The sequence below is a fragment of the Ambystoma mexicanum genome, chromosome 11, assembly GCF_040938575.1.
Source record: "Ambystoma mexicanum isolate Mex_15411 chromosome 11, UKY_AmexF1_1, whole genome shotgun sequence".
Taxonomy (NCBI): domain Eukaryota; kingdom Metazoa; phylum Chordata; class Amphibia; order Caudata; family Ambystomatidae; genus Ambystoma; species Ambystoma mexicanum.
The window spans coordinates 380,890,124-380,912,381 of NC_090934.1; the positions used below are offsets into that span (position 1 = coordinate 380,890,124).

Below are 22,258 nucleotides of genomic sequence, written 5' to 3' on the forward strand. Positions count from 1 at the left end.
AACTTCAGTCTGAAGGGAAGAGCCTTGAGCTGGTAACGCTTCCCTTGAACGACGAATCACAGAAACCTGCGGTGTTCTTTGTGGATGGGGACATGGAAGCGTCCTCTAGGTCAGACGACGACAGAAAGTCTCCCTCCTCCAGCTGGCTGAGCATGTGCTGTAGCGCGACCATCCTGAACTTCTGTGACTTTATATATTTGTTCAGTCTTCGTAGGTCGAGAATGGGCCTCCATCCCCCAGTCTTCTTTCGAACGAGGAAGTACCTCGATAACACTCCGGAGCCCCAGTACTACTTCGGAACCAGCTCTATCGCCCCCCTTCTTTAACATGGCCGAACCTCCAGCAGCAGCTGAGAGATGTGATTTCCCTGTCGGGCCACAGGTGGCATTTGAGGACACTTTCGTTGGAACTCCAGTGTGTGTCCGTGGGCGAGAGCGTCCAGCACCCAACAGTCGGTGGAGATGGTCTTTCACACACCGATGAAGTCCGCCAGTCGGCCTCCCACGGGGTGCACGGGTGGGGGCCCGACGTCCTGGTCGGTTCAATCTTGCTTGGAGGTGGACAGTGTGCACCTTGTGGTCCTTGACATCCTCCCTGAAGGCCTTGGAGCGGAGCCCTGTTGGCTTCCTGGGTCGAGGAGCGGGAGGGCTGACGGTAAGAGGAGGAGATCCGCCGAAACCCCTGGAAGACCGACTAGACTTCCCTCCTGAGGAACGAAAGGATGGTCGTCATAGCATGTCTAGGGTACGTGCCGTATGTGTCCGTTTTGATGGCCTGGAGGGATTCATCCTCGACCTACCAGAACAGGTTGTCCCCGTCAAAGGGCATGTCCAAAACCCTTGTCTGGACCTCCTCCCTAAAGTTTGTGACCTTGAGCCAGCCACGACGGCGAAGGCAGAATCTGTTTCCCATTTGGCGGAACCCCGTGTCCGCAATGTCCATGGCCACCGTGATCCGATGCCACCTCACCTTCTTGAAGTATCTCCAAAGCCTCTACCCGGTTGTCGTCGGGGAGGAAGTCTAGGAGCGGGGCCAGCTTGAAACCACCACACTCCAGTCATAACTTGCCACGATAGCGAGGGCGTTGGTCGCAGTGACCGTCTTCGTCGCAGAGTAGATAACCTTTCTGCCTATCAAATTCTTCTCCTCGTTGTCCACAGAGTCCTTTGACAGTTGAGACCTCAAGCACTTGGGCCTCCCTCCCTCCCTCCCTCCCTCCCTCCCTCCCTCCCTCCCTCCCTCCCTCCCTCCCTCCCTCCCTCCCTCCCTCCCTCCCTCCCTCCCTCCCTCCCTCCCTGGGAGCTGGAACAGCTCAGACGCTCGGGCGATCATTACATGGAAGGATCATACTTTGTTCGGCGGGGAGGCCCTGGGTGGAGGTGACGGGAAGTCCCCCATCCCGCCGTCGTCTTCTTCTGTGCCTGTTGTTGCAGTGTCCGATTCCGTCTCCCTCGTGGGGGCAGCGGGGCTGATGGAAGGCATGGAGGCGTGAGATGCCTCCTCCTCTTGGCCGGCGGTTCCCCCGGTGTCACGTGGCAGCCGGAACTGGTGCCACGTGTGAAGGGGTTGTTGGCATCCTCCTCTGGATCTCTGACACCAGCGTGTGGAAAGGATGTCCAGGGAGAGATCTTTCGGTGGTACCTGGGGGGTAGGCATGCTGGGACTAGGGGCTTTGTGGCCATTCGCCCACCCCCCATCAACAGTGTCCCAGTCGTCACACCCATCGTGGGGCGATTCCCTGACGTCTCTCTCATCGTTACCCTGGTCGGTGTGGATGGAGAAGATCTCATCCTCGTCGGTCGAAGAGATGTCCGTTCCTTTGACGCCTTCACTACCCCCACCCAGCCTGATGACAGGGAATATTCATGAGAATGTGAATCCATGCCAGACCCCATGCTGGAGAAATGTATTACAGTATAAACTGTTGAAAACCGCACGAGTGTGCTATAACTGATAATACAATAATAGTCTTTTCCCATTCTAACATTGATACAAATGTAACTGCGAACAAACACAAAAGTGAAAGTGCCCTTTGAAGTGTATTATTAAGTATTCCTAAGTGTTCGAATGTAAACGCCTTAAGTATTTAAAGTGATTCTGGAGAAAATATAATAAACACATACTTTTCATATAATTATAAGTTTAAGTGCTTCTTTGTTGTTCCTGTCTAACTCAGTTTCAGTGTGCTTACCTACAGCTCACATCTTCCTAAGATGAGCCTTACTGCTCTGCCACTCTACCAAGGTCCTGGGCTAGTACAGACTGATCCTAAGAGTGGGGGTGGATCTACAAACAACTGGGATTTCTTACTAAAGTCTTACTGTAATAGGACCTTAGGAAAACTCCCATAACATACTGCATGCTACTCATGTGTGGACCCAGGAAGTGGGTGGGACGGTCTGGTCACACTCCACATCTGTGGTGACAGAGAATCTGGAGTGTATGCATGAGTGAAACCCACAGTGGTCCCCAATTGGACCACAGCTGGCTGCTTGAATGGTTCAGATCCTTAATATTGGGGGGCTTGGACTTGCTTCCAGACAGGATTTGGGATAAGAAGAAGATTGCTGCAGCCCTTTCTTCAGATCAGCGTTGGCCTGTGTAAAAGAGTAGGTGACACAAGATAAGTGGACGACTCCTGAATAGGTCTGGCGACCCTTTGTTTGGTCCGGTGAAGCCCTACTGTACTACCTGATCTGGGAAGGGCTGGAGGTGCTTCAACCCTTGGACTGGTGGGACCAATGAGTCAACATCCTTCTTGAGATTCAGCCATTCTGAGCCCTCAGAATCGTCCCTGGCCCACCCGGTGGACCGGCTAGCTCTCCGGTGGACTACGTCGACAGAATTGTCACTTATGCGTTTTCATTGCCTTCCAGCCAAGATTGAGCCTCCCAGCATCAAAGGATCCCATCTTGGAAGGTCTTGTTCGACCACGACTGAAGTTATGCCGGCTGTCACCCATGTGTGGTGAACAACGCTGGAATCAGCTGTCCTCGGTCTAGTAGTGTCCTTGTTAGAGAGAATTCTCATTCAATGGTTAATTTCCCTTACCTAGTGAGTCCCCCAGCAGCTTTGCTGGATTTCTGGAGTTTATTTTTCCACTTGGTAAGAGTGTACCCCTTTCTTTCCACTCTTACCTGTGTTTTGCCATGTGTATTTCCATCTGTTTTTGTGACTGTGGACTCTGGAGTACACCACTTCAGTAGCCCCCTTCTTTTGTGTTACACAGCACCTTCAGTGCAGTGTTACAGGGTTGTCTTTTAGACTTCCTACCGACTCCATTAGTCGGGCTGACTACTGTCCCCCAGAAAAGGGGGAAGTTGCCATTAACCTTACTTAGTCATTTAACCAAAGATGCAGTACACCCCATCTTACATGGAGTACTGGAAAGGGTTAATTGTTAGCCCTTGTTATCTGTACCTCCTAGAGCACTGTTTCGCTCTTTTAACATTTAGACTTGGCTGGTGGCAGTGGTATCTCCCCTAAATTTTCTACTGCAATTATACTAGATAAACATGGTATTGTTTTAGGCTATTATATTAGCCTCGAACTTAAACCCGCTTGACCAAATGCTTTTTCTTTTGGCTCCGGTTGGGTTTATTTGCCATTTCTTTTTGTTAAAGTCCTTCTTGTGTTTTACTTTGCACGGCAAACCAGGTTTGCCTCCTTTGTTCACTACCTTTAGGCGTGCTTCTGCCCAGAAGCCCTCATCTAGGCGCCTGGGTGTCTAGGTGGGCTGAACGTGAGGGAGGGGTGTAGTCACCCCCTGCCCAGGATATCCTAGGAAACCCAAGTTGCACTTTGCCACGATTGGCTGAGGTGGTTGTCCGGGCCGGACTACCCCCTTTCTGCGTGATTGACAGCCAGGCTGTGTGAATGGAGGATTTTCGCATAAAAGGCAGGTCTCTTGGTCTAGAAGACAGAGTCGCCACTGGAACTACAAGGAACCGAAGAGAATCGAAGAAGACCTCAACTGCTGTAACTATCCCATCCCGATGAAGCCCTGCTGCAGTCCTGATCTATCTACCCTTCGACAACCGGAGGAGATCCAGTCCGGAGTCTCCTTCGCTTGAGCTTGGTGGGAATAACCAGCTCATCTTCTACAGCCAGAGGATCCTCTTCATGGTCGAAATCGCTGCACACTGCTATAGTGGTCCAGATAGCCATCTGAAGAGCCTCTCCTGTCTTTAAGGAGCGCACCTTTTATTCACAGTCTCTGCTGCCGGCTTCAGCCCTGTATGGTGCAGCCCTCTCCAGACGTCCTCCTTCAGGTCGAAGCTTCAGGAACCGAGGGTCTGCAGGAAACTACCAGGAACAACTGCCGTGGCACCAGCTTCTTCCTTGAATATGATGCTGTGTTCTGCTCGAGGAATTTGGGTGAATCCCCTTTTCTTCATCTCCAAGGCCTGCCCTTGCCTTCCCTCCTTCTTATAACTTTTGCTTCCTCTGTTGACAATATCCAAGTACTTCTGGCTCTGCCGAATCGTGAACTATCCGACTGTGTGATCCTCGACAACAGGAACCCGGTTCCACTTGACACTGGCTCCGGCCTATTGACTTTTGAATTTATGTCTAAGAGGTGCCCCGGTAACATTTCTTGAAGCGGATACGCGTTTCTTTAGTATGACCTAACTGTCATTACTGTCAAAAAGTGATCGCAAGAGTATTCCCGGTAACGTCTTTTGTTCCATAACACCGGCCTGCTAAAACACAGGGTACTTACCTTGAAGTATACTGTACAAAGTGAATTGGTTAGTTTTAGTATATTTTACGCGTGGTTTTCGAATAGAAGTGTTGTGTTTATAACAAATGGTTTAAAAATAAATGTACTTATATTTTTTTACCTGAAACCTTGAGTCAGTGCTTGCTTGAATCACAGTAATTGTGGTCCCTTTGTGTAATCTCTGCCACTGCTCATATACTCTTGAGATAAGCCTGGCTGCTCTGCTCTGCTCCTGCTACCACTTTAACATAGTAGTACAGGCTTGTACCAAAGGTAAAACTTGTATTGCCACTTGTAGTCTTAATTGTGTGTAGTGGTCCCTAAGGGCACTGCACAGGATTCTGCTGAACAGTCCTGAAGCAGCCTGCATCAGTGCCTGCTGCCTTTCGTCAGTGAAAAGGGTTGCACTCAGCTCCTGGACCCGACCGGAACCATATCTGCACCCGCAGCGCCTGGGCATTGTGTACATGATCAAACAGTGGGAAAACCTATGCCACCGACTCCCAGTGAGTCTGCCTAGTTACTTTGGAAAGTCTGAGTAAGTTAGGTGAGTATTCACAATACAATCAGCGGCCCAGTCTCCCATATAATATATCTTCGAATAAACTTTGGTTTATTCCATTCCATCGCATTTTGAAAGTTTATTCTAAAAGCTGTTCTAAATGATAGGAAAATAATCTTACTGACCTGTAATAGTTTTGTGAAGTCTTCTGGAGCATCATTTTTTATCACCATAATAACTTTTCTTACTTCTGTACCCTCTGCTAGTTGAAGCTTTGACACTTTTTGGCCAAGGTCCCATTCAACATACGGTTTGGACATAAGTTATGGCATTATTCTTGTGAAATGGTTTTCCTTACTGCATCACTACTTACCTTCATTGTGTTGAATACGTTTTTAGTATGCATGTCTACAGACCTAAAGTGATTGTATATAGGTTTGATAACAGTGTTGTTTGATAATACTACTCTTGCTGGGTTCATTTTTCTAGTGTGTTTTGGACCTATAATGAATAAGAGTATTTTTATACTTGCCTGTCTAAGTAGAATTATTGTGTGCTTCACTACACAGACTCTTTGTGGATCCCTGATCCCACTCACTTTCTCCTGTGACTAAGCCTTGACCACTCTCAACGCTTACCTTGATTGGATTTGGCTAAACTCAGAGTTGTCTGTTCAATATAACTGGGTGGCCTCCTGAAATCGGTCCACCAGGCCAGAGTCTAGAAATCCATCTTAACATCTGCTCCCAATCAGGTCAGAGTACTCAGCAACTTGTCTCGCACAGCCACAATGCAAGATCCTGAGTCACCTGGTCCGAAACCTGTAAAAGGCTGACATGTGGCCCTAAAACTGCGACCACTGGCAACAGAGAAGCAACTGAAGCGATCTCATGCGCAGCCTTGCCAGCACTAGGATGCAGGAGCCCTTGAGGCACAGAATGTGCAGGAAAATCGAGGCCCGGATTTGTTCCTGGGATCGGAGGACATCGCCCACCCGAAAGATGTTTGCCACTGGGTCCTTGGGCAGGAAAGCCCTGCCCAGACAAGTGTCCAAGACCACTCTGATAAACCGGAGGGACTGGGAAAACGGAGACTTTTTGAAGTTCTGGGGAAAGCCCAGGCTGTGCAATAGCGTGCATGTATGTATGGGATGCTCCTACACTATAGCTGGGGAGCGAGCTGGAAGAACCAGTCGTCTAAGCAGGGGAAGACATGAATGCCCTGTGGCAAACCACTACCAGCTCGGTGAAAACTCTGGGCGCTGAAGAAAGACCAACAGCAGGACTTTGAACTGCTAGTGATGTTGGCCTACCACAAAACCTAGGTGTTTCCTGTGGTTCTGATGAATCAGCATGTGGAAGTAGGCACCCTGAATGTCCAGTAATACCAACCAGTCCGTCAGATGGAGAAATGACCTTACCGTAATGTTCTTTCTATGGATTCTTCTCTCGCAGATTCCTCATCTCAGATATTCCCTCCAGCTTTGCTGCTTCAGAAAATGTTCGACGGGGCGTAGTGAACCTCGACCCGGTCGACCATCGATCCTTCTTGCTCTGCGTCTGGTCGTCTACTCAGGACGGGACATCAGGCACTGTATAAATACCACGTCACTACACCCCAACCTGAGATCCCCCATTTCCCCCCCCCAGCACCACACAATGCATAGGAAAACAGAACAAAAGGACTAATGTGCCTTAACCAGTGTACACATGGGCTCTAATCTGTGCGAGCTGCCAATTATGGTTCCCTTTAGAGGTGCGCTTTACGCTCTGTGTATGGCTGTGCCAACTGGTTTGTGGTTCAATTCCTTAACCCAGTCTTGTGATACCACCTTTTTTTATAACCTCAAGATCCTTGATCTGAAATAAAATACTGGGTGGTAACAGCATTTATCAATAAATACGTGCCACCCGAATGCACCTTGAAATCATTGCCCCTTTCATATTTAGTTACTGAACGTAGTGCGGCTGCCAGGAATCTGACTAGAGCTGTACAGGCCTCCAATTGGCTGATTTTGTGGCTTATCCACTCGACCAGTACATATAACTCATCCTAGGATTAGCACTATTGAAGCAACTAAAATGGCCTTCAAAATGACCCCCCGACGATCGAAACACGTGTCGGCTACGCAAATAAATACACGTGTTATACTGCTAACAAAACTCAGTTTACGACTCATTAATAGAGAGAACCTACTATCAGCAATGCCTGTTTTAGTACTTAGCGCAACTATGAAGGATCTCCAACTCTTCTCCTTCCTGGAAAAACACTCCATCCTCAGTACCCGCCAATCAGGCTTCCACTCTGGTCACGGAACAGAAACCGCCTTCCTTGACCTAAAGAATCAATTGGAGGACGCCAATGATACAGGTAAAATCTCCCTACTGATGCTACTCTATTTCTCTACTGCATTCGATCTGGTGGACCACAACACCCTCTGCTGAAATCGGTAGCTCAGTTAGCACCAGAAGCAGCCATCTGGGTTGCCTCCTTCCTTGAAAATAGAACCTTACAGGTTTTATAATATGATATGGCATTTATAAATCGCCTATACACAAGTGTTTCAAGGCATGACGAGGCAAGGGAGGGGAACGGAGGGAAGATAGACAGCGATCCTACTCGGCCAGGTGACATTGAGATCGCTGGTGAAACTGCAGCCCAGCCCACACCAATGTCACACAGTGTCCCACAGGGATCCTGTCTCCCCCAACTCTTTACAATATTTATTCAAAGCCACTGTTCGACCACCTCGACACAATGCGAATTTCCTTTACTAACTGCACGGATGATACCCAAATACTCATCCCCTTGTCAGGCACTTATTTATTTATCGAGTGCCAAAATCCGCAGGCATCGGGGCGGTAACACAAACACAGTGGACTTGAAACATGGAAAAAAACATTAAGGAACACGTAGCTCATTTACCAAGGGTCAAGAGAACAAATGGCAAGGCCGGAGCATAGGAGAAATTAACCAAATAAAAAGGTTTTTCAGCATTTCCGAAACACCAGGTATCGTGGTTCCAAGTGTAGATCCATTGGTAGCTTGTTCCAGGATTCAGCAGCGAGGACTGGCAAAGTGCGCCAAAGCCTCTTATTCTTTTACATCTGGGAACAATCAAGTAGCCAGTTATTTGAGCGGTGTGATCTCAAAGGGGCGTACAACTTCATTTGTTCGATGAGGTTGCCAGGTGCATCACCATTGATGCATTTATCAGTCAGAGTCAAGGGAATGTCCTTAAAATTGATTCTAGCTGACGCGTTCAGTCAGTGAAGATTCATGTCAAAAATGATTCGCCCGCTTCATTTTGGAAAATCTGGAGTCGGTTTATAGCACTTTTATTTGTCCCAGTCAAGAGGGCATTGCAATAGTCCAGGCGAGGCATAACAATGGCGTGGACCAGAGAGACGTTTTTCCAAAAGACAGCAAAGGTTTGGCATGTGTACCTTCAAATGGTAGTGAGCGCCGCGGACCACTGTCTACGTGTGCAACGGAGCCAAGGGAAGCTTCAACAAAAACTAACATTTTAACCCTGTCCATGTTGTTTATACAATTTCCCTCAATATACATATGGTATATGTGTCGGCTACACAAATAAATACACTTGTTACACTGCTAACAAAAATCAGTTTCCGGCACATTAATAGAGAAAACATTCCATCAGCAATATATTTTTTAGTACCTAGAGCAACTGTGAAGGGTCAAACTATTCTCCCATTTTACCAGTCTGGGACAGTGGCGCACTGTTTTAAGAGACATCAGCACACGTAGCAGGGTATGCTCAAGAATACAAATCAGGCACAGTAGTTCCACAATTCTAGTGCTTCCAAACTAACTTCTTCCAGGAAGGCCTGCATTTGGAGATAGGCAAATCTAGAAGCAGGACGTCATTAATCATTCTTACTGAGTTGACAGGAGAAACTGAATAGCCTAAACCAGTCACTATTAGCAAAAACCAAAAGGTAATATGCACATTTGCAACGTGTAGATTTTTATAAGGGACAAAAAGCAGTCTATATATTAGACACCAGAGGGGGCTTATGCTTACCCACAAGATGGGGGGCTCAAGTGGAATGCCAGAGCCGTATTCTTATAATTCACTCAATGGGGGTAGATCTGTGTCTTCGGCTGAGGCCTCCCTTTGGAACAGCCTCCCTGCCACCTTGAAACTGGAGGAGAACCACCTCCGGTTCCAGAAGCACCTCAAGACCTTCCTCTTCGTTCTTCTGCCTTTTCCCCTCCTCTCCCCTGCTGATCTTTTTTCTCTAGGTACCGTTCAACTGGACACCCTCCGTCCTCCGGGCACAGGTACCTGCTCACCCTGCCACCCCCCTGCACTGCCTCCTGGCCACCCTCTGCACTGCGGTCTGTATCTGTACCGATACAGCCCCCCACCCACTTCTCTTCTGCACTATCATATATACCCTATCTGCTTAACCTAGCACTTGCCACTTGCTGGCTGCCCTACCACCTTTATTTATTTTCTTCTGTCCCGCACTTTCCCGTCCTCCATGCACTTACCCCTTTCCCATGCACTTGCGCATTCCCAATGTCACTGGGCCTAGTAAGATCGTTGTTTTTGTTCTCCCCTGTTCCCCTCCCTTTTGCCTGTTCGTGCTCTGAAACACTCGTGTACGAGCGCAATATAAATAAAATATCAAAGTGTGACACAGATGTAAGGGAAATGTTGCACAAGGACAATTTGTATAGATAAGGTGATGTGCTGACTCAAAAAGCATAACTATGGGGCATTTATATGTATAATGTACAGAATGACAAGTAGTCAATTTCTCCCACTCATGTTTCAATCTTGCTTCCTCCACTCTTTCTTACAGATGGAACTCCATAATTTTATTGAAGACATGTTGATGAATTAATTTGTGTATAGGAATTGTGTGTTAACTTGGTCTAGACAAGGATTAGATCATAACTGGATATACACATTTGTAAAGGACAGATGGATTTGCATGCTGTGTAATGCAAACAAGATTTGATTCAACTAGACACAGATCTCAATTGTATCTCTGACGTGTGTAATGGATTTGCTTTAAAAAAGATAATCGTTACTTAGCTGTCCGGTCAAATGGTCGAAAATAAAAGATCGAATGACCATTTGATCGAAAGTCAAATGGTCGGAAAAAAAGGTCGAATTCTTTTATTTATTTATTTTTTTTTTTTTAGTTTTGTTTGGTTAAAAAAAATAAGAAAAAGGGGGGTTGGGGGAACCCTCCCATAAAAAAATAATAATAATAAAAAAATTAAATCGACCATTTTTTCGACCATTTGACTGTCGATCAAATGGCATTCGATCATTTGGTTTTCGACCAGATGACCTAGAACCCGCTACTTAGCCTAGTTAAAGTCAAAGGATTGGTGAAATAATAGACATGTGCGCCAAATGGTGGTTGTTGGCCAATAAATGTGTTTGTTTTTATTGAACTGGTTACTTAAATATGGTTGCATGTATACAACTGAAAAGGACTTGACATTCAGATTAAACGTATCCAATAAGTAAGATAAAATTGCCTACTTTATTGGAAAGCTATTGTTAGGACAGTTTTTCTAAATTCCTACCAAGACTATATAAAAACAATATCTGAGGCAGTACATACTTAAGTATAAGGCTGTACCGCCTGAGGATGGGGGTAGCATGGACAGAGCAGGCAGGCTCTGGAGCCCAGGCGGCTGACTTTGTCCACCTGGCATGGGACTGCCCAAAACTAACCGCCTTCTGGTACCAAGTTCTGGAGACAACAGCGAAAATCATTGGGTAAGAAATACAACCCATCGCAACTGCAGCTCTATTGGGAATGACTTGGCTCCTTTTGCAGCCAATAAGGAAACTCGCTGGGCTACTACTGACACTGGCCCGTAGGAGAGTTGCCATGTCCTGGGGTCGCGGGCCACTCCCCACGGTTGCCAACTGGGGCAAAGATATCCTCTATTGTCAGGACGTAGAAACTGACTTTATTAAGTTACTGCCCCAACACGCACGTCCGCCAGATATTTGGGGCCCGATGATATTATTCCTGATCACCAAAGCTGATGATGCCTACCCTTCTTTACCAGATTCCCAACGAATCCAAGGCATGAAATGTCAAGCAATCTAATCCAATGAACTATCCTGCCGAATGAGGAGATCGAAAGGCCAATACATGTAGCAGCAGAGGCATGAGGTCACGAGGGAGAGGGGGGCAGAGGAGGGGGAACAGGGTTAATGCAATGGCGTAAAGTTCAAACCACCCTAATGTGAGTGTGTATGTTTGTAGTTATTGTTTTAATTTCGACAAAAAAAACAAAAATAAAGGTTTTTAAAAAAAGGGCAGGCAGGCTCCTCTTAGGAGGGTAGGAAGGGCTGTAGGTTGGTACATAGAAATTGTATTTTATTTATTGTCATTTTTATACCGCGCTACATGCCCACAGGCCTGAGGACGCACATACATATGTAGCATAAATATGGTCCAAAAAAAAAAAAAAACACAAACTATGTATTGTAAAACTAAAGGGATTATTTAAATGCAAGTATTCCCAGATAAATTTTGGGGAAATGAGTACTATAACGTATCATGTAAACACAATTATAAAAACCAACTCAATACTTCAGGGATACAACCCAAAGTATAACCTTTTGAATAATAGCAATCAGCAGTTCAAGGCGCGTCAAACCTATTACACATTCAGGATGCAATCAGCTATTCTTGTAGAGTAAAATCAGGTTAGATATATTTTTAGAATACAGTCAGTAATTTAAGGGTTGTAGACCCCATCAGTCATGTAAGGACACTTAGCTAAGAGATCCCTTAATAAACCAACCTTGTTACAAGTTATCTTGTAACATTACTTTTTAGAATTCAGTTCAGTTGTTATAACAACTCATACTTTCAGGAGAGGATTTATGCTACTCAATGACACGTATGAACATACAATAACTACTTCTAAATGCAATCCGCAATTCAAGGAAAGTAAACCCCAATTACACTATGAGAAAGACCCAAGGTATTTCAAGGTAAGTAATGGACCTTATGACCATTTTGGAAATGCAATAGGCAGATTCAGGCGAGGCCCAACCCAGTGTTACAAATTTAGAAGAGCAGCAGCTGTTCAAGTTAAGTAAGGAACCCTATATACCTTTGAGAGGGGCTTCCAGCCAAAGACAAGTATTAACTCAAGGTTTGTTTTAGGTCTGTATAAAGCAAATTAGGGAAAGTAACACACTATGGTACACTTTAAGAAGAACAGTGTTATTCAAGGTTGGTAAGCCCTACTGGTAATCTTTTACACTTATTCAGTTAAGCAATGCAAAAACAGTACCAAAACGTATTACTTTTCATAAGGAGAAACTTCATTCAAACTAAAGCAACTTATATACTTTTTAGAGGGCACACTGCAACTCAAAGGTAAGTATAAAGTAGGGACACTTTGTAACTCCATTCACAGAGATTGCCATCACACTAATTCTTTCAGCAAGTAGATTTACACTGGTTATACTTAAGACAGAAGCCTTTTCTTATCCAGTTCTTCCATAGTCTAATGCATGAGTCCTCTCAGAGGCAGAAGAGCGACCCTAGCGGTCTCAGTGCAAGCTGTAGCCGGGTTGAGATGGGTTTCAGTTGCAGGAAAGTCAAAGTTACATAGAAATCTTCTTAAACAAGTATTCACTTTCAGAGTTAAAGTGTTCAGGGACTTCTGAGAAGGCTCCCGATAAGTGTTCAAGCAATAGGCCTGGGCAAGTGGTATGGGCAAACACCCAACCACACAAATCACTGACTCAGCCTCACAGGATTAACAGGACTCAGGGTAAATTGTACTTAAGCCCACAAAGTAGCTTAGGAGAAAAAAAAAAAAAGAGCTTCGGAGTGGATGCCTCCAGGATGCAGCAGCATAGGACCTGGCCCCTGGATTCTTTGTCTGGAGACAAAAGAACTGGACACTGGATAGGAACTTGCAGCAGCAGTCCGAGGAGGCTTCGGCAATGGATACTTCACGGATTCTCACGGCTCTGTGGATTTGGCACCTTTTTGCAGCAGCCAGATGTAGAACGAACATCACTGGTCGGATTCTGTTCACTCTCTCAGTCCGGCACTGTGGTGAGGGGACTTTAGAGATTATATTCTTGTCTCTGGAGGTTCAGGAGTCCACCAAAGTTTCGGACAGATTTGCAAATGGGAAACCATACACAGCACTCAGGCTCGAGGTCCCAGGGTATTTGGGTATTGCAGCCCAGCAAGGTCGCAGCAAGTCGCAAGATGGACCAAAATGCAGGTCTTCATGTGACTAGTGGATCTCACCAGCCTCTGGGTAGGAGTCATCGCATTCGGGATATGCAGGTCGATTGGAAGTAAGGGTTATTACGCTCCGGTTACACAGCAGGTTCTCCGGTCACTGGAAATCACTGCAGATGTCCTTTCTTCATCTTTCTCTTTGGTTTCAGCTCCAGTGGCCGACTTGTCAGCAGCTTCCAGGTTCGGAGTATTTATCAGGAACTACAGTACAACTTCTGCAATCTCTCCCTGCATGTTACAGCAAGGGGCGGTCTGGCTGTCCAATCAGGGCAGCCAGACCCCACTGGGAGTTGGAACCTTTCAGCCAATGTGAAAGACAAAGGGCTGCAAAGATTTGGACTCCTACCTCACTTCCTGCCTTCTCAGAGACACTGGAACATGAGGGCGAGGGGGGAATACAAAGGATTCCCGCAGGAGGCAAACCTTCCACTGAGGCCGTTCCCGCCTAGAATGGCAGGCCAACACCTCAGAAACAACAAGCATACTTAAAAATGGCAAGAAAGAAGGTACCCACCATTCTAGCAGAATGGTGACCTTTCTGTGCATTACTGAGGCTGAATTAACAGCCCATGAGTAATGAGACTAAAATGTCACTAAGGTAAAACAACTGCCACCAGCCATTCAAGTAAACTCGCAATTGTAACAAAAATGCAACAGATAAGTAAGCAAGGGGATACATTTTATCACCCAGCACTCCACATAAGGTGGGGTGTGCTGGCTCACTATACAGAATGAAAAGGGGGATGAAAATCCCTCTTTGCCCCTTGGGGACAGTAGTTCACCCAAGTATATTAAAGAGAAATTAACAGGAAAGCCCAAAGGTGCAGCCCAGCCTAAGCACAAAAGGTATGGGAAACTAACTCCAAAGATACACTGGAGAGACATAAAGGTCACCCATAAAAAGGAGTAAAAAGGCTAGATGAGAAGGTAAAAAGAAATTCCCACCCACCTATCGACAACGAGAAATAATGCCCAAGTCCAAGCAAAAAGTTCTGGGGTTGACAAGTCAGGAAGATTTATCACAAATAGGAAAATCTTACCCAACAGCTAAGGAAGCCAATTGCATCAGGAACAAAATTAACTCAAATGTATCCCTGTAAAAGGAAAAAGACACTGCAAATTCTGGAGAAAGGGGGGAATCGGACCTAAACCGAGTCTGCTACATGGAGTAAGCAAGGGAGAGATGATGCGTCTCCAGATTACCCAAAATAATGCTGTGAGAGCTGTTGAAGGACTGAAAAGGAATGATCATGTGACAGAAGCTAGGAGAGCAGTGCATTGGCTTCTCATAGCAAGCAGAGTATCCTTTCGTCTTCTCTGCATAACTCACAAATGCCTGTATTGAATCAGCCAGGCGTATCTCTCCAACCGTATCTCTTGGTTACTTGTTAGAAGAACATTGAGGTCCAATAATAAGGGTCTCCTTATCACCCCACGGGTAAAGCTTGACATTGTGGCCCTTGGCTCCTTTTGCTATGCAGCACATAGAAGCTGGAACAATCTCCCTCCGGACCTAAGAATGTGTAAATCCCTCAGTGGATTCAAGACCGGATTAAAAATGTTGCTATTTTCTTGACGGTGGCCTAGGTCCTCTCATAATGTGCCGATTCCTTATTTTGTTTTTTGTCAGTCTGTTCTTGTTGGCGCTATTATGCCCTCGGGCCTGCGATTGGCGCATTATAAATAAATAAATGTACAGAGATACAGTAATACCAGCAGGCATAAGTCAAAGTCATGAAGCAGCTGAGCTGCAATGGAAGCAACACGAAGATTCAAGTGCTCACCGGCAGGGATCTGGAACTTGTGTCAAGGCCTCATACGCTCGGTTGTTGTCTCCTAAATCCAAGTAGCGTGAGAAAATGCGGATCCTTAATACTGCCTGAAAAGAGTACAACAGAACTTTAGAATTTCTCAGACTAACCTGAGCAGAACTTTTTCATTTGAGCCCCAGCTGGACACCACCACCCTGCAACCAACATCTGCTAGCACCACCTTACACAAGCCAGCCCTGCTACTCGAGTCCACAAGCTTCCATAACACCCACCCTAACTCGCACAACTAGAACTTGCTACAAGACTCACCTGATTCCTGCAGTCATCTCCAGCGGCTACAGTTATTGCCAAAGTGGCTAACTTAATCACCAGCTCAGACAAGTTTAACTCCTCCAGCATCCGTATCACCTACAGTACAGGCGGGAGTGATACATAAACACAAGTCAGCCACATTTGAAAAGCAGCAGTTACAGAAAAAGGCAAACATAGCAAGCAAGGGTCTTCAAATGGAGGGGAGCCCTGCTCTTTTATGCTATTGGACATATGGGGTTGTTGCAGGCTCATCTTTAATGCACACTGTAGGAGCAGGAGATTGGAAGAGAATGAATGAATGAATAAAACAAGCCAATTTTGAGCTGAAACATAGTATGCTGAATAGTGACCAAATAGGTTCTTGCAAACCCTCTGCCTCCAAGTGTAAGACTTCCCTACTACGGAATAGTGTACAGCAAGTAGATCGAAGTGGTAACAAGAGCAGAGTTCACCAAGGAGCTGGCAGACTCGCCAATCAGTACCGGCTTGAGTTTAAGCACCCGTTGCTCCTAGGCATCTTTATTTTACTTTTATTTACTTTGTATTTTAGAATGTGCCTACTGGTCTACAAGTTACTTCAGAGATCAAAGGAAAGGAGGTGGGCGTGGTTGGCAGTTTGTATAAGTGGTGACTAGGGCGAAGAGGAACAAGAAAGGGGTAAAAGAAGAGAGACAGACTAGAAAATGAGGATATATTTAAGGCATTGACAGAGCAGGGAGAAAATCCTAGTCCCATTTTCTTGGATTGGCTTCTAAAATCCAGCTATACCTGGAAATTATAGGACAATCACTAATATGCCATTTATATTAAAGATAAATGACAAGATTGCCTATATACAATTCCAGAACTTTGTCAAGCAAAATTTCATCCTGGCCGCTGAACATCAGGCTTTCGTACAAATTATGGGACTGAGACAGCCCTTTTAGATCTAGTGTCCAATATCGTGTGCATCATTGAAGAAGGGAATGAGGCTCTACTCCTATTATTGGACCTCTCTTCAGCCTTTGATTTGACAGACTAGGTCTTATTGGTAAACAGATTAGTTGAGGTTGGGAAATGTACACCTCATGCTGCCAACTGGTTCAAATCTTTCTTAGCACCCACGATGGCTGCAGTGGTTAAAGGAAATGCCGTCTCATCAAAAACCTTCTTGACGTGTGGTGTGCTACAGGGCTCATGTTTATCCCCACTGTTGTTTAACCTTTTCTCTAAACCCCTATGTGATCTGCTTGTGGCTCTGGGCGTTGGGTTCGCGAACTACGCTGACGACACCCAGATAGTTCTTGAGCTGACTGGAGTGTATGATGAGGTCAACAGAGTCAATCGAGTATTTGAAGTCACACGAAGATGGATGGCGGAAAACTCTTTGGCTCTAAATGAAGAAAAACATGGACCTGTTGGTTGTAGGCACTCAACAAAGATTAAAAAAGCTGCATTGTCAGTACAAACGTTTTAAGGTGAATGGCATTAACATCAGTGTCTGAAACTGTCAAAACTTTGGTAGTCTTCTTTGACACCCACCTGTCTTTTAAAGGCACACCTCATATCTGAAATCATTGTGCTCCTACTACATAAACCTACACTGACAAATATGTCCATACCTATCAGAGGCTAACAGAGCCCTGATTGCAACTGCAATCAAACACAAAGTTGGACTACTGTAACAGCCTCTTGATGGTTACATTCAAGACTAATATAAAAAAGCTTCAAGTAGTTCAGAATGGAGCTGTCCGAGCAGTCTATGGACTAAGTCGGTGCTGCAACATTTCGTCTGCAAGGAGGAAGCTGCATTGGTTTCCAGCCAAGCAACACATTCAGTTTGAGGCCGCTGCGGGTAACACACCCAGTTACCTCTCCAGCAGGATAAAAAGAGCTCCTATAAGAAAGAACCTCAGTTCAAATGGTAACCAGCTGTTGCATCAGCTGCGTGTGATCGTGATCCTCAAGAAGATTGGTGACGCCAGTTTCAACGCCTGGGCACCAACTACTTCCCATTAATCTAAAGAGCTGTGTCTCCATTACTCTTTTTTAAAAAAACAATTGAAAAAAATGATGTTTGATGGGACGTTCCAGTTAATACCACTTTATAACATGTTACTACTGAAACACCCTTCGGAATGATTACCATTTCATGTTTTGTCTTTCTTAGTGAACCCCCTGAGGCTTATGGGCGAGTGGCACGATATAAAAAAATAATATAGATAGATTTTGATAAGCAGAGCATAACTTAGAAGTTTCCAAAGACACAAGTGCATTAACAGGAAGTGGAGTTACACTAGACAGTGTACAGAGAACACCCTCAAAGTGGGAGGAGAGCAGTATTAAAAAGAGGAGAACATAGTCAGGGCATTCAAGAGGTGAGCAAAAAGCATATTCCCTTTTTAATAAAACAGAATAAATCCCAGCTAAGCATGACCAGAGTCCAAATAGTTTGGATTTGGTGCTTCATTTCAGGGCAGGGGGAACCTTGGAGTAAGTTGAGTGTAGTGGCATCTGCTTACATCAGAGTTAATAGCGCAGTTTTTGAGGAATGAACCAATCCACTGAAGTGCTGTTCCACCCCCAACCCCCCAATACCCAAATGGGCTTAAGTTTGGACAATATCATTCAACGTTTTCATGGCCTAGGTTCACAGCAAGATATCATCCCGGGTATGTACCTGCATCTCTCCCAAGGCATAAACTGCACCTTATGTCTGTCTCCAACAGACATAGCTTTTTGCTTTGGGATGGATGATGGAGGTAGGGCCTGTCAGTCCCAGAAGCCACCCCCTGGAACCACCGCCAGGAGGTTCCAGAGAAACACATGCCTGCCCAGATAGCCTCCTGGACAACCAGGAATACGTGGAGGAAAAAAGCAGATCTGAAAAAACCTCAACAGGATGAGCAGGACAGGTGGATGACGTCTCAGCAAGCAGCAGTAATGGAGCACCGGAAGGAGGCAGCAATCCAAGGAAGCAGGAGCAAGGGCTAGGAATCCAGGAATGGAAGCAGCAGAAGAATGCGTAGAGAACTAGAGAGGAAGACTGAAGAAACGAGAACAAGGAACAGAAGAGGCTGAAAAAACAGAGCGTCTGCTCAGGAAAACAGCTTTGTGACCCGAGGAAGCTGGGATCCGTGTTCGCATCTATTTCTGGATTGTCGGGGAAGACTGACATTGCGCACGCAGTGCCTGTCCCGAGAAGCATCTTAACGCGTGGCCATGTTAGAATGGGCCGAAATGCTTCCAACAAGCATACTCTGTCTAGTGCAAAGGGACTGGAAACCTAACAATGTCATGGAATAAGGCATTTGCTTTATTCAAATACTGCAAATGTTTTACTGCCCTTTCAATCAGTTTGCCTTCAAGTCTTAAGGTGGAGATACGAGGGTAGTTGGCGAAGTTACTATGGGCCAGCATCTGCTTCTGTAAGAACAGTAAGATTATGGTCATTTTGAGGGAAAGTGGGAGAGACTATAGTGAGGGATACATTACGAGAGCTGTGAGAGGTTTAGCTAGGGAGGATCTGTCCAATTTTAAGAAATGTGCAGAGTATTAGGAAAGATGTCTCTTTTGGCAACTTTCCCTCCATAGTTGCTATGGACCCCCAATATTTTTGCTTCGATTTTGAACCTGTTCTGACTTTCTCAGAGGAAGTAAAGCTTACAACTTCACTTCCCCGGCCTTTGGCTGATTTTGTAATATGGAAACTTATCAGTTCTTCAGACTATTAGTACTGAAAAACTAGGTTTCCCGATTTATCTTAACTTTCGCAACTTTTTCCCATTGCACACAGCATCTTACAATGCAATGCAATGGGGATACTTTCCTATCACCCTAGCCTTTCACACTTGGGATTTTTGGTACTTGTATATGTGCTAAAGACAGGCTCGTGGCCGCAATTATATTTTTTACCATGTGTGTGTTATTTCTTATGTGCACATTCGCGTTTACACCATCTGGCTACTAAACGTGGCTAGTGCCCTAAAATGGCCGTGCCACAAGATTTATTGCTTGTTCTTTGGACATATTGTTGCTTGGCCTTGTTCCTGCCTTCTGAAGTCAAGAAATTCCTTAAATGGTCATGCATTCGCCCAGGAAAGCTGCAGCTTTCGTGGGTTACTGCATACCATTTGTGTGTGGACCCAGGAAGTGAGTGGAACAATGGTCTCTGGTTGGACCACTACTGGCTGTTTGAATGGTGCAGATCCTTAACATTGGTGGGATTGGACTTGCTTCCAGCCAGGATTTATTTGTACACTTATAATGCGCCGCAGGCAGCAGGGATAAGAAGAGGGTGCCTACAGTCATTTCTTCAGTTATGCGTTGAAGCCAAGTATCCAGTGTAGAAAAGCGAAGGCCCTCTGTAGCGCTTCAACCCTTGGACTGGTGGTATCCATCAGTCTCGACACCTTCTCGAGATCCAGCAGCCCTGAGAACTCTATATTGTCCCTGGACCACCCGGTGTACCGACCAGCTCTCCAGTGGGCTACCCCGACAGAAGCCTCGCTGGACCACATTTTCATCCGGAAATTCAGTGGTCGCCAGTTTGTGCCAAAAGTCATCTTCCTGCAAATGTTCAGCTTTCCAGCATCAAGGGATCCTGTCCTGGAAGGTTATTTGACCGCGGCAGGAGGAACGCCTGCTGCCACCCATGTGTGGCGACTGTCGCTGGAACCAGCCTACCCACCCCATCTGGTAGTGTGTCCTGAAGAGGCATGCATCGGTGCCTGCTGCATTTATTAATCAAAAAGGGTTGCACTCAGCTCCTGGACCCGACCGAAATTAGTCTTGTACCCGCAGCTCCTGCGCATCTTCTACTGGATCCATCATCGGGAAAACATACGCCAGCAAATCTCAGTCAACCTGCCTAGTCACTTGGGAAAATTGGCGTCAGGGGGCGAGTACTCTCTCAATATAATCAGCCACCTCTGTCTCCCCCTAATAAACCTTAGACTTAAATGTGGTTTATTACATTTCATCGCGTTTTGCATGTTAGTTCTAAAAGCTGTTCTCAAGGATATAAAAATAATCTTACTTACCTGTAATATTATTGAGAAATCTTCTGGAACATTTTTCAACACCACATGAACTGTTCTTGCATTTGTCTCCTCTACTAGCAGACACTTTGTGACTTTTGGCACAAGACCCCATTCCACATAGGATTGGACTTACAAAGTTAGGCCATTATTGTTGTGAACAGGTTTTCCTTACTGCATCACTACTTCACTTTGTGTTGAATAAGTTATTGTATGCATTCCTAAAAACCTAAAGTGACTCCATATATGTCATATTAAAGTGTTTGGCCTATAATAGAGTATGTATGTACTTACCAGTCTAAGTAGAATTACTTTGTGCTTCACTGTGTGGACTCTTTGTAGTCCCCAGACGCCACTCACTTTCTCCTGACACTAAGCATTGACCACTCTCGATGCTTACCTTGATTGGGTTTGCCTAACTTCAGAGCTCACATGTTCAATTTAACTAGGGTGGCCCCTTGAAATCTGCCCACCAGGCCAGACTTTATAAATACACCTTAACTAGTGGGCCGAGGCTTGGAAGTCTAAGCCTTCTGTGGTTTCATTTAGTTGTTGAGCTGGACCATTTTCAGCGATGTAAATGCAAGTGTTTAGGTCTCTGATCATTGGTATCTTGTCAAGGACATTTGCAGGTGCTGACATCTATTCTCTCCATTTCCTTAGATGTTTGGGTCATGTCTCGTAATTAAGCTAGAATGGAGATTAAAGTATTGGTGTTCGGGCGATTTTTCAAGTGACGCGTGTTTAAAGGATACAAAGCCCTCCAAGTAAATGGCATGGTCTTTCATGTTATTAGGGTGGATTCAGGTAAGGCTGCAGCCTTTGTCGTGCTCTTGATTTTTCTGTAAGATTTTATAATGAAAGTTGACGATTCTTCACCCCTGCAGTGAAGAGAAAATGATCCAGCTCCTGTGTCACATTTGAAGTGTTTTGGAAGTTTGATTGTTTTTCATGCTTGCAACCTCAGCCTGTATTTTGCGCATGTATTTCCATCTAGTATTGAGACATTGCAAATCAATATATTGTCTTTTTCCAGGTAAACTGTCCGTATTTATACTAATACCTTTGGATGGGTAAAAACGGAGAAGCTATAAGCTGCACAAAGACTATTTTTTATGAAATCTAGCACTCAGCCATGTTCATGTAGGGTACAACAGAAAGTGGAAGGTTATAGCAGTAAGGGTCACTGCAAGGGCCTTCCTTTAAAACTGCACCAGGTTATACTATTAAACGTTACATGTTGTAATACAGAAGATTACTGTGTCATAATGTAATACTGAAGGCCCCCGTTACAGGCTGTAGTGGAAGGTGGCTTACCAGGTTAGAATAGAAGACGTTACTGTACCTTGAGATAATACTGAAGACGGGGAGATGACTCAGCTTCATGGTCGTCAACTCTTATCAGCCGCTGTAGGAAGTCTTCCCTTGTCACCTCTGAAGCTGCCTCACAGAAACAGTCCAAAGCCTAGAAAGACAGTGGTTGAAAAAGTATTTTAATAGCAACCTGAACAACCAACCTCACAGCACGAAATCATTTGGCAAAGTGATTGGGTTGTGTGGAGTAATCATCCTACAGAACCAAACCCTCATACCAAAGGATCCATTTCTAATTCTTTTTGCTATCAATATGGAAGTCACTTTGTACTGGG

The 22,258-nt window shown here is 45.3% G+C and overlaps 1 protein-coding gene across 1 annotated transcript in view; it reads right to left on the minus strand.

Moving 5' to 3' along the window:
- The window catches only part of NUP160 (nucleoporin 160), a 1,937,143-nt gene that overhangs the window by 712,315 nt on the left and 1,202,570 nt on the right, over positions 1-22,258 (minus strand). Inside the window, exons 23-25 of the mRNA XM_069623088.1 lie at positions 21,955-22,074; positions 15,589-15,687; positions 15,292-15,386 (exon numbers count right to left, since the gene is read on the minus strand). Of these exons, the coding sequence (XP_069479189.1) occupies positions 15,292-15,386; positions 15,589-15,687; positions 21,955-22,074 (314 nt within the window). The remainder of the gene's footprint in view (positions 1-15,291; positions 15,387-15,588; positions 15,688-21,954; positions 22,075-22,258) is intronic.